Source organism: Lethenteron reissneri, chromosome 64 (assembly GCF_015708825.2).
Source record: "Lethenteron reissneri isolate LAM-NWPU_2019-01 chromosome 64, ASM1570882v1, whole genome shotgun sequence".
In the NCBI taxonomy this organism is placed as follows: domain Eukaryota; kingdom Metazoa; phylum Chordata; class Hyperoartia; order Petromyzontiformes; family Petromyzontidae; genus Lethenteron; species Lethenteron reissneri.
In genome coordinates this window covers 4,017,989-4,031,150 of record NC_083842.1, presented here as the reverse complement: position 1 = coordinate 4,031,150, position 13,162 = coordinate 4,017,989, and the positions used below count along the sequence as shown (strand labels likewise).

Sequence of the window (13,162 nt, the reverse complement as noted above, 5' to 3'; positions counted from 1 at the left end):
TCTCCCCGCACGCTCTGCTTTAGAGATGTTTTTTGCATGACGGTCAAGAGATGGAATTCAGCCCAGAGAGAAAAAACTAATTTAATGCAATCGGTTTTTTTTGCAGTCATTGTTGACCAGGCTGAGACCCGAACCCAGGATTCTCAACCGTATCGGCTCCGTGCTGAAACCTCGGCAATTTAAATTCACAAGCGCACACGCTGTGCGGTGTACGCTGTGGTCTTCCCACAGTATCGTGCGTGGTGCAGGCGGCGGTAGGAGATGAGATCCCATCAGCAATCGGCCATGCTCAATCCACTGCTGGGTTAAAGACTCCCAGATTGAGATGAGGGGGGCGGGAATACAACCCTCCCTGACTGCAATCAAAATGTAACCTCACGTGCACTTTCCGTCGTCCGTGTTGCTTGTCCCGTGTTTATCGACGTAGCACTTTGTGAAGATGATCGTTGGGTGTCTGAGGGAATGCGACGCGGTAGTCCGTGGTCGAGGTTTCCGCTCGGCCGCTGTCAGTGAGGCGTAGCAGTAGTAGTAGCTGTAGGCCGTGGCAGTGCTGTGATGGTGTTTGTTGTTTTTACCGAGCAGGCGATGCCCTGCGTTGACTGGCGGCTCCGTGCGAGACTGTGAGTGATGCCTGAAGCGCGTTTTTTCTACTCGTAGCGTGTGACCCGTGTCCTAGTGATCATAGCTGCCGTGTCTGGTCCGTACGAAACACTCAAGGCTGGGTGGTGAGAAGTTCAATGTCCTCGTTCAGAACACTGATAACACATTCCTGCGGAGGGAGCTGGTAGGAACGTCGGGATGTTCGGTCAATGGCCAGGGTCAACGGCGGCGTGGTGTATTCCACAAATATGCCCGACTGTGAGGGCGGGCACAAGCTGGTGTGAGTAGGTTAAACGTTGAGTTTTATAAGGGCACCACGGGGTGACCAGCCCCTCCCCACCCAGCCCACCCTCCCCACCCCGGCTCTCCCTGCACGACGGACGGACACAATAATCCCCTGTGGGCTGGTGTAACCAGGAGGTTCCTACCAGTAAAACTCGAGATTAGACACCAACCCAGCTGTACCACGAGCCCCAGCACTGCACCTCGTCTGCTGGCTCCTGGAGGAACCCCCCCTGCACCTTGAATGAGACGGAGGGAGGGAGGAGGAGGGGGGCGGTACGAGGGGGTATCCCGAATGGAAAAAGAAATCTGTGCAAAAGCAAGTGCGCTGTCACGGAGAGACGGCCGTTCAGTGCTGAATCTCCGGGGCAGAATAGACGAGCAGACAGCAGCAGCGTCTCCATCGCATTCGTACAGCCGTTTCTCCTCACTCACCCACTCACTCACCCACTCACTCACCCCCTCACTCACCTCACTCGCCCCTCACCCACCCACTCACCCCTCACCCACCCACTCGCCACCTCACTCACTCGCCCACTCACCCCTCACCACTCACCCACTCACCACCTCACTCACCTACCCACCCCCTCAACCACCCCCACTCACCTCACCCACCCACTCACTCACCCCCTCACTCACCCACTCACCACCTCGCTCACCCACCCACTCACCTACCTTCATCCACCACCTCACCTACCCACCCCCTCACCCACCCCCTCACTCATCCCCTCACTCACCCGTGTCTCCTCACCTCCGATTAGCATGGCTGGCTCTGTATGGTGCGAAAGAGGTTCAGCCTACATTGGCATGGCCTCGCGAGGGGGGTACCGACTAGGCCTCGTGTCATGTGCACGAGAGTGGCAGGCAGTCGGACACGAGAATGAGACGCAATGTCCCAACTGTGCCCGACCCCTAAGCTAAAACAACAAAAACCCACACAGCCTAACCAGTCTCACTGCTATTGTCCAAAGCATCGTCCCAATGCTGAAAAGTCACCTTGCAAAATTACTTCGCTTGGGTTTGCGCGCAGCAGCAACATCGGCCACCCTCTCCTGCCAGAGCCTTCACCGAGGCGTGCGACTCGGGCGAGGTTTCCCTCGGTAAACAAATCGTGATCGTGCTACTGAATCGTGATCGCCTGAGGTCGCTTCGAGCACCCTGGTGGCTTCGTATTATATTTAAAAGCGTCGTGGGGGGGGGGGGGTCGGGCTAGGACTATTTATTATATTTATTGAACTATTTCGGCTGCATAAACCCCTCGAGATGGACACGTCTCGTTGGCAAGGGTGTCCCGGGGGTTTTCGACACGACAGACACGTGACGACACGTGTCAAAGAAAAGAGCCTCCGTATAGCCTTGACAGACTGTAGGGGCAAGTGCTGTTAGCGAGCACCTATGAAGGGCGGCACGGCACACGAGAGGGTAGGTGGCCAACACCACGCCCGGCCGCCTTTGTCTCCCCAGTGGCGATGTTTACGTATCTCACCAGGTACACATTTGAGGTTGAGTCCACGTAGGGGAGGCCCAGGAACGGTTCAGATGATCGTCACCGGTGTTGGCCGTGAGCGGGAATCGAACCCGGGTCGCCAGGTTTGTAATGCAGCATAGTGCTAACCACTACACCACCGCTCCCCACAACACGTGACGTGCGGTGAGGCGTGGCCTCAGAGAGGGGGCGTGTTAGACATGCCCCCTCACTGAGGCAGGTGTGATAGCTGCCTCCCCTGGTGCTTTTTCATTGCAGTTTCATGACGAGACCAGCGAGCCTAAACATATGTATACACGTACGTGAAATAAGTTACCTGGAGTATGGAAGGCGAGGACATGAAATTAAGGGGTCTACAAACATTACATTGGTGACACACAGAGATAGTAACAGGCACGCGCTTATTGCCCGCGCTCCATCCAGTTTCTGAGTGGTTGCGCAATCAGAGGGGAGGCTGAGCTCGTCGCTGCCTCACCTCTCGTCTCTTCCTGTATTTGCAGCGGAGCTCCGCAAATTTGGCGATTTTGACTATAAAAATTATTGGAATCGTACAGAAATGACATTCATAACACAGATCAGTGGAAAAATCTTAATTTCTGTGTATTGATTTTTTACTTTTCGTAACAGCTATTTCCTTTGGAGTACGGCAGGTGATGCTGTGCCTGCCCTGCCTGCCCTGACCGCACGTCCCTGGTGTATACACGCACACACGTTAGATGTGTTACTCTTTAGTGTGCGTTTCGTATGATTCGCATCGCACTCAGTCCCGTACGAGAATTGGTTCTTGTCACCGATATAAACCGCTCGAAACTTGTTGTCCCACTGGTGTATTAAATTATGTTGTGTACGTTACAATTGTGGGTTTTGTTTTTACCATTTGGGCGCATTGAGATTTACGGATGAAATGCGCCTTTTAACATTTGTAAATTGTTGCTTTGCATTCAGAATGTCTGCGTTAATGGCATCATCCTGTATGAGTTTGTTCCGACCGCATATCGCATGTGCTCATTGCTTCACCCCCCTTCAACAGAGTTGTACTCAACGAGTCAATCGTCCTCGCTCTCATAATCAGCCAAGGTCTATCCCCCGCTGGATGAAGGCCTTCCAAAACCATCGTATCTCCCATGATTACCTGGTGATAACATACAGGATACTGGCCAATTTAACACATTCCTGCGGAGGGAGCTGGTAGGAACGTTGGGTTGCTCGGTCAATGGCCAGGGTCAACGGCGGTGTGGTGCTTTTTCCGCAAAATATGCCCGACTGTGAGGCGGGCACAAGCCGGCGTGAGTACGGTTAAACGTTGAGTTTCTATAAGGGCACCACGGGTGACCAGCCCCTCCCCACCCAGCCCCACCCAGCCCCAACCTCCCCACCCAGCCCTTCCCTGCACGACCAGGACACAATAATCCCCTGTGGCTGGTGTAACCAGGAGATTGATAGCATTAGATTTGTTTTGATGCAAGCCGTTTCACTAAAAACTGTCTGGCCTGCTGCCCGTGTAGAAGGGGCTGGTGGAGGGGTACAGCCGCCGTCGATAGGTTCACGTGGCGGGGTCAGGGCTCGGACACCACAGAAGAAATGCGTGAATAAAAATCTAAACTTGCTGTGCTCACGTCTTGAAGGCCTCGCAGAGTTTTGTACGCGCGTCTGATGTTTGGCCGAGACTGCTGTTCAAGTGCGGGCAGTCTTCGACTCGTGAACACCCGTACTTACGAACCGGCTGACATGAAATTATACAAAATAACATCGACTTAAAATGTACAATGTTCTTATAAGCTGAACAATGCTTGTTCAAACCGCAACACTTAACACCACTGGCCTCTGGGCGTTAAACACGTTGCATTATGGTCTTCCCCACTTACACAACCGGTGGACTTACTAACATGGCTCAGGAACGAATTGTGTTTCGTAAGTCGATGACTGCGTCTCCCCTTAGCCGGGCGGTGGTGGTGGTAGCACGCCTGGAATCCAACATTGGAGGCGAGGGTAGGTGGATCGCACAAATCTTGAGAAACTGCCATCACCATCTGCACGGGGATCGAGGTGTTGCTCCCTTGCGTCAACGTGCGGTTTTCTCACGAGTGTTCTATTTTCCTCCCCACAAGTATAAACCGCTCATTCATTGTATGAAAATATCGCAGAGCAAGAACCCACTGGCAGGATCCCTCCTCAAAAAGAGTCGTGTGACTCAGTGTGGCTTCTGAATAAGTCACAAAAAAAGACTTGCCGCTTGTCATCCTGCTGCTGCTGCCCTTGCACGGGCTGGTTGCGTGAGTCTCCGTGGCCTCGGCGAGAGTCGAAGTGCCGCGCGGTGTTCCATTTGAGGCGACGTGGGAGCCGTGCGGTGCGATGGGTCCGCACTTGATGATGGCAGGACGCGTGCCAATGTGGGTGAGTCCCGCATTGGGTCTCGGCACGGTGTTTGGAGTGGTGTCCTAGCGGAGGCCTGTGGAGTCGTGAGTGGGTGAGTGGTGTGTGGGGTGAGTTGGTGAGGCGTGTTGGGTGGTGAGTTGGGGAGGTGTGTGTGGGGTGAGTTGGGGAGTGGTGTGTGGAGTGGTGAGTTGGTGAGGTGTGTGTGGTGGTGAGTTGGGGAGTGGTGTGTGGAGTGGTGAGTTGGTGAGGTGTGTGGAGTGGTTGTTGGGGGGCGGTGTGTTGAGTGGTGAGTTGGGGGTGGTGAGTTGGGGAGTGGTGTGTGGAGTGGTGAGTTGGGGGTGGTGAGTTGGGGGAGTGGTGAGTTGGGGAAGTGTGTTGGGTGGTGAGTTGTGGGAGGTGTGTGGAGTGGTGAGTTGGGGGAGGTGTATGGAGTGGTGAGTTGGGGGAGGTGTGTTGGGTGGTGAGTTGTGGGAGGTGTGTGGAGTGGTGATTTGGGGGGGTGTGGAGTGGTGAGTTGGGGGAGGTGTGTTGGGTGGTGAGTTGGGGGAGGTGTGTGGAGTGGTGAGTTGGGGGAGGTGTGTGGAGTGGTGAGTTGGGGGAGGTGTGTGGAGTGGTGAGTTGGGGGAGGTGTGTGGAGTGGTGAGTTGGGGGAGGTGTGTGGAGTGGTGAGTTGGGGGAGGTGTGTGGAGTGGTGAGTTGAGGAGTGGTGAGTTGGTGAGTTGGTGTGTGGAGTGGTGAGTTGGGGGTGAGGTTGTTGATGCAAGTCGAATTCTGTTCACACGCGCACACAGATCTCTCTCCCGAGAGCCCGTGGAGACTGTTGGGGCAAGTGCTGTCAACGATTCACTAACGCCAGCAATACTCTGATGGTGCGTTGTCTTTAAGTTGGCGTCATCTGGTCCAACACCACGTGAGACTAGGCTCTAAGAAAAGCCGTCTCGGGTGTGGACCAATCAAGTTCAAGCACAGTTCACACATTATCAGAGCTGTGTTTTTTGTTTGCATTTTGACCGCAAGCGTTGTGGTTAATGCAAACATGATCCCTTGTATAAAGGTGTCAGTTTTGTTGCCAGGTAAAAGGGTAAAACCCTATCACTAATGCGCGTGTGGAGGCGGTGTTACCAGTACCAAGACCGACCACATTCAGCCCCACAGAGCTGGCGGTTGACACAAGGCCGAGTCAACCTAGGGGCCGTCCATAAATTACGTCACGCGATTTTGGAGGATTTTTGACCCCCCCCCCTCGTCACACGGCGTCACAAGTCAGAACCCCCCCTCTCAAATATGACGTCACAAAGCTCTGCCCCCCCCCCCCACAAAAAAACATATTTCCATTTAAAAAAATAAAACAGGCTTCAAATCGCTTTAAACTATTGTCATTGTAGTGCGTTTCTAATGTGGCGCTGCACTCTGATGTTGTAGGAGAAAACATTAAAAAGTCTATTTAATTAAGTAGAACGTGTCTATATTTATTTAAAGTTGCGCATTTTGATGTAACGTCACATTTCTCACCCCCCCCCCCCTCGTCACACATCGTCACAAATGTCTGACCCCCCCCCCTCCCCTAGGTGCGTGACGTCATTTATGGCCGGCCCCCTAGGGGATGCACAGGACATTAAAACACATTCCTGCGGAGGGAGCTGGTAGGAACGTTGGGTTGCTCGGTCAATGGCCTGCAGGGTCAACGGCGGCGTGGTGTATTCCGCAAATATACCCGACTGTGAGGGCGGGCACAAGCCGGCGTGAGTAGGTTAAACGTTGAGTTTTATAAGGGCACCACGGGGTGACCAGCCCCTCCCCACCCAGCGCAACCGCTCCCACCCCCACCCAGCCACACCCTCCCCACCCAGCCCCTCCCCACCCAGCCCCTTCCCACCCTCCCCACCCTCCCCACCCAGCCCCTCCCCACCCCCCCCACCCAGCCCCTCCCCACCCTCCCCACCCAGCCCCTCCCCCGCACCCAGCCCCTTGTCCCGTCTCCAGCCGTCCTGGATGCGAGGTCTGGCCACACCGTGGGCATCCTCCGCCACTGACTTCTCGCGTCTTCTGCAATCCCCATTGTCTGCTGCTGCAGCGTGAGACTCGTCCACCCATTGATGTTGTCCACCAATTGTCACCCTTGTGGGTCTACCTCCAGCTCGTCAACCGGCTATTGCATCTCGCACAAACCTGGTTCCATCTTCTCTCTGGTTCTTTCTCCCTGAAGACGGACGCTTGTGGTGTTGCGACCGAAGCGTCCTGTTTTCTCTTGTCCACGTGACTTTTAGCGAAAGTCACGGACGCTTCGAATCACGAATGGTTCCATTTCGCCGCTAGAAATGTCCAAAATGATGGTCGGCCACTTTTGTTGGCTTCTGAAATAAAAAACAATGACTTTGGTTCTTTCGGTAAAGTCACGTAGGTCGAAATATAACACTGGTCAACACACTTTTCTGGCATAAGGTATTCCAACGGTTTTAATGTAATTTGGGGTGCTGATTCCAAATCTGGCATCAGTTTTTGTCTATCACATCAGGTTTTTGAGATATAAAATATTGCATTTAAAAAAAAACTGCAGAATAAAAATATTAAATAAATGTGGATATCTACATAAATGATATTATAAACACACTATCCTAAAAATACAGCACATTTTAACACTAAAGCAGTCACTGACTCGCAACAACTTGCAATCATAAGTGACAGAGTTAATTTTGGGTAAATCAATGAAAATGGGGTATGTCGATAGCATAAAATGAGATGTGATAGAGCAAATCTGAGATCAGATTTGGAACCAGCACCCTGAAATTAGAACAGCTGCAAAAGTCCAGGTGAGAATTTTATTTTTGTTGACCAGTGTTATCGATACGACGTTTCGATCGCAACGCAGGCAATCGTCATCAGGTGGGACACCCACATCAAGAGAAAACTGCTGAAGTTGGCGTTGCGATCGAAACGTCGTGATCTATGATTTGTCTACCGATGTGACTTTACCGAAAGAAGCAGTCACGAAAGCTTCAAATCACGATATAAGTTAATAGCCTCAGTGGGGGCTTGCTGGTAGGACTGGGATGGTTTCAGAGCTGTCGACCTCTACGGTTTAGCCGTAATTCTTGCGCAGCGAAATTGAGTTTTCAGGTCGCATCGGGCAGACAGCCGTTTCAATCGGCCTAACAAAATGTGTCTCTGCGTTTGTGTTTCTCCCTTGTGATGGAACTTTGTCGGATGAACGTTGAGATTTATCAGAGGCACGGGGTGATCAATAAGATCGATAAGGGGTTGACGGGTCTGTGGTGGTGTAGTTGTTGTCTGTGTGATTTGTTCATCTTTCTTATAGCTCATCAGTTCTTCCCCCCAGCTATAAATAAGTATGCAGATACATATTATATGAATGAACATTGAAATACATATTTATATGAATAAACAACCATTTTTATTTATGTAAATAACCCTTCAGATACATATTTATAGCAATAAACAGATACTTATTTATATAAATATTTCCTATTTATACAAATAAACATTCAGATAAATATTGATATGAATATGCAGACAATACTTATTTACATTTTATGTTCATATCAATATTTGTTAATATGAGATAAAAAATTTAATTTTTAATTTTGACTTCAAATTTTCGTGACAGTGGGAATTCATATTCTGTGGTTCTTTAATAATAAAAATAAAGTTAAAAAAAACATCACGACATTTCGACCGCTGGTGTTGCGATCGAAACGCCGTGATATTTGTAATCACTTCATTTTCATTATCATTCTTTCTAGCTACGCGACTTTACCGAAAGAAACACAGAATATTGACCAATTTTATTTCGATTTAAATCCGGAGGGAAAAATCCCTCTCACCTGACATGCAGCGCCGGGACGCGAAGTTAACGCCCCCACCCCCGAGTGCGCATGCGCGGCACAGTGAGTCAGGAGTCTCCGCTTGGCACCCGCCAGAGGCCTTCTCCTCACCACCTCACCTCACCACCCCACTCACCACCCTCACCTCACCACCTCCTCACCCTCTCACCACCTCCTCCACCGTCACCTCGTCGTCGGCTCGCGCAAGGCCGCTCGCCATGCTCATCACGCTCAAGACGCTGCAGCAGCAGACATTCAGGGTGGACGCCGACCCCGATGAGACGGTGGGGCCTGCGAACAAGTTACACACTCACCACGTGACCACTCACCACTCACTACGTGACACACTCACCACTCACACCACGTGACACTCACACCACTCACCACGTGACACACTCACCACGTGACACCCACTCACTCACCACGTGACACACTCACCACTCACACCAGTGACACACTCACCACTCCCACGTGACACATCACACACCACCACGTGCACACTCACCACTCACCACCACGTGACACACACTCACCACCACGTGACACACTCACCACTCACCACGTGACACACACCACTCACTCACCACGTGACACACTCCCACATTCAGGGTGGGAGCCGACCCACGTGACACTGCTAACACCACTCACACGTGACACACTCACACTCACCACCACCACTCACCACCACGTGACACACTCACCACTCACCACGTGACACACTCACCACTCACTCACCACGTGACACACTCACCACTCACCACCACGTGACACACTCACCACTCACTCACCACGTGACACACTCACCACTCACCACCACGTGACACACTCACCACTCACCACGTGACACACTCACCACTCACTCACCACGTGACACACTCACCACATTCAGGGTGGACGCCGACCCCGATGAGACGGTGGGGCCTGCGAACAAGTTACACACTCACCACGTGACACATCACCACTCACTCACCACGTGACACACTCACCACTCACCACCACGTGACACACTCACCACTCACTCACCACGTGACACACTCACCACTCACCACCACGTGACACACTCACCACTCACTCACCACGTGACACACTCACCACTCACCACACGTGACACTCACCACTTACTCACCACACACTCACCACGTGACACACTCACCACTCACTCACCACGTGACACACTCACCACACACTCACCACGTGACACACTCACCACTCACCACCACGTGACACACTCACCACTTACTCACCACACACTCACCACGTGACACTCACCACTCACTCACCACGTGACACACTCACCACTCACTCACCACGTGACACACTCACCACATTCAGGGTGGACGCCGACCCCGATGAGACGGTGGGGCCTGCGAACAAGTTACACACTCACCACGTGACACACTCACCACTCACCACGTGACACACTCACCACTCACCACCACGTGACACACTCACCACGTGACACCCCTCACTCACCACCGTGACACACTCACCACTCACCACGTGCACACTCACCACTCACCACCACGTGACACACTCACCACGTGACACACCACTCACTCACCACGTGACACACCACTCACTCACCACGTGACACACTCACCACTCACCACGTGACACACTCACCACTCACCACCACGTGACACACTCACCACTCACCACGTGACACACTCACCACTCACTCACCACGTGACACACTCACCACTCACCACCACGTGACACACTCACCACTCACCACGTGACACACTCACCACTCACTCACCACGTGACACACTCACCACATTCAGGGTGGACGCCGACCCCGATGAGACGGTGGGGCCTGCGAACAAGTTTCACACTCACCACGTGACACACTCACCACTCACTCACCACGTGACACACTCACCACTCACCACGTGACACACTTACCACTCACCACCACGTGACACATCACCACTCACCACGTGACACACTCACCACCACGTGACACACTCACCACTCACGACTCACCACGTGACACACTCACCACGTGACACACCCACCACGTGACACACTCACCACTCACCACGTGACACACTCACCACTCACCACGTGGACACTCACCTAACTCACCACACACCACACACTCACCACTCACTCACCATACACTCACCACATTCACCTCACTCACCACACACTCACCACACACCACACTCACCTCACTCAACTCACCCTCACCACACACTCACCACACTCACCTCACTCACCTCACACTCACCACACACCACACACTCATCACACACTCACCACACTCACTACACACTCATCACACACTCACCTCACTCACCTCACACTCCCACACACTCACCTCACTCACCCCACACTCACCGCACACTCACCACACACTCACCACACACTCACCACACTCACCACACACTCACCACACACTCACCACACTCACCCCACACTCACCGCACACTCACCACACACTCACCACTCACTCACCACACTCACCGCACACTCACCACTCACCACACTCACTCACCACACACTCACCACACACTCACCACACACTCACCACACTCACCACACTCACTCACCACACACTCACCACACACACTCACCACACACACTCACCACACACTTACCACACTCTCACCACACTCTCACCACACTCACCACACACACTCACCACTCACTCACCACACTCACTCACCACACACAACTCACCATACTCTCACCACACACTCACCATACTCTCACCACACACTCCCCATACACTCACCACACACTCACCACACACTAACCACACTCACCACACACTCACCACTCACTCACCACACACACTCACCACACACACTCACCACACTCTCACCATACACTCACCACACACTCACCACACACTCACCTCACACTCACCACACACACTCACCACACACACTCACCACACTCTCACCATACACTCACCACACACTCACCTCACACTCACTACACTCACTGATTCGTGGCGCTCTAACGTAGTATGGGTACCACGGTGGCTATGAGATGTTGACTACCTCGCCTGGTCTACAGGAGGTCGTGGGCTCGATCCCAACTGACGGTGCCTGCTGCTGCTGTATAATTTGGGTCTGTGTCTCTCATCATCACGGTGGCTATGAGATGTTGACTACCTCGCCTGGTATACAGGAGGTAGTGGGTTCCATCCCGACCCTGACGATGCCTGCTGCTGCTGCATGTGAGTCAGGGTCTCTCATAATCATCATCACGGTGGCCAGGAGATGTTGACTACCTCGCCTGGTATACAGGAGGTCGTGGCTTCCATCCCCACCCTGACGATGCCTGCTGCTGCTGCTGTAGATTTGGAGTCTGCGTCTCTCTCCCCGTGGTCGCGTGGATTTTGTCTCCGGCTCCTCCGGACTTTCCCTCCACATTTAGAATCGACATCAACATCAACGCCAGCATGCGTTTTAGAGAATTTGGCCGATCTAAATGTCCGCGCAGTAATGAACCACGCTGCGTTGAGCCGTCGTTTCTGATGGCCACGTAGCTTAGTGGCCCTTGCTTGGTTAGACAGAAAATTTCGTCTACTTTTAGTGTCATTCGCCACCGCGCGGTGCGTCAGACATGCACAGATGGACGTGCAAATGCTGCCCCCGTCTCTTTTAAACGAGTCTTACGTTTATTTCCAGTTGTGCTCAGGCTTATTCAACTCATCTCAACTCTTGGGTGTTCGGTATTATAACTGTTGCCTGTCAAATTATAGCTGGGGTTTGTACGCATGTGCCACGGAGTTTTCATTTTACATTTTTTTTGGTTTTTGCCAAGAGGTGTTTACATTCCGTTTCACTAATTCCAGCCCGGCTATTTATACTATTTATTACCCAGAGCGGTGTTTATTTTTAATGGCATTTTCTGAGAAGGAAGGTTTTTTTTTTTCTACCCCCTTGTGTTTTGCGACGGAGAGAGAAGAGGGGGTTTGAGTGCCGTTGTTGTTATTGTTGTTGAACGGAGTGGACTCTGATGGTCGTCCGCTGTAGGACCCGGTCCTGCGGTGTGTACGATGGAGCGGTAGGAGGACACATCTTCTTCCCTTATCCGCTGGAAGACCCAACGCAGACCATCGCTGGGGTTTGATCTTACACCCCAAACCGCATCGCCCACAGCACCAACCAGTTGTGGGTGCTCGCTGATGATGCACGAATGGAGAAATGAAAACAAGCCTCCAGTCGTGGTTTGAAGCTTTCGTGACTGCAGGGATTCATATTCTTGGATCGTTCGGTAAAGTCACGTAGAAGGGAAATAATAAAACAAAAATAAAACGATAAAATTATCACGACGTTTCGGCCACAACACAAGCAGCCGTCCTCAGGTGAAGAACAGAGCTGTTGGATAGACAGCTAAATTCCTCTGTTGATATGTAAACTCCCTTTGTCAAGGCGCTCTGCTCCTCCCACCCAGCTTAAATATACGCTGCCAAGCTTAGCGGTGTTCATTAGGACGCTGTCTTTCCGACAGCTCTGTTTCTTCACCTGAGGACGGCTGCTTGCGTTGTGGCCGAAACGTCGTGAGAATTATTTTATTATTTCTCTTTCGGTAAAGTCACGTTTGGTATGAAACGAAA

General features: G+C 52.2%; 1 protein-coding gene and 1 long non-coding RNA gene across 2 annotated transcripts in view; one reads left to right on the top strand and one right to left on the bottom strand.

Annotated features, from left to right (window-relative positions):
- Positions 1–13,162, bottom strand: part of LOC133359095 (uncharacterized) — a 172,358-nt gene that overhangs the window by 18,141 nt on the left and 141,055 nt on the right. The gene's annotated exons all lie outside the window — the stretch shown is intronic.
- Positions 8,759–13,162, top strand: part of LOC133359076 (UV excision repair protein RAD23 homolog B-like) — a 39,392-nt gene continuing 34,988 nt past the window's right edge. The window contains exon 1 of the mRNA XM_061577461.1: positions 8,759–8,870. Coding sequence (XP_061433445.1) covers positions 8,805–8,870 — 66 coding nt within the window. The 5' untranslated portion in view covers positions 8,759–8,804. The remainder of the gene's footprint in view (positions 8,871–13,162) is intronic.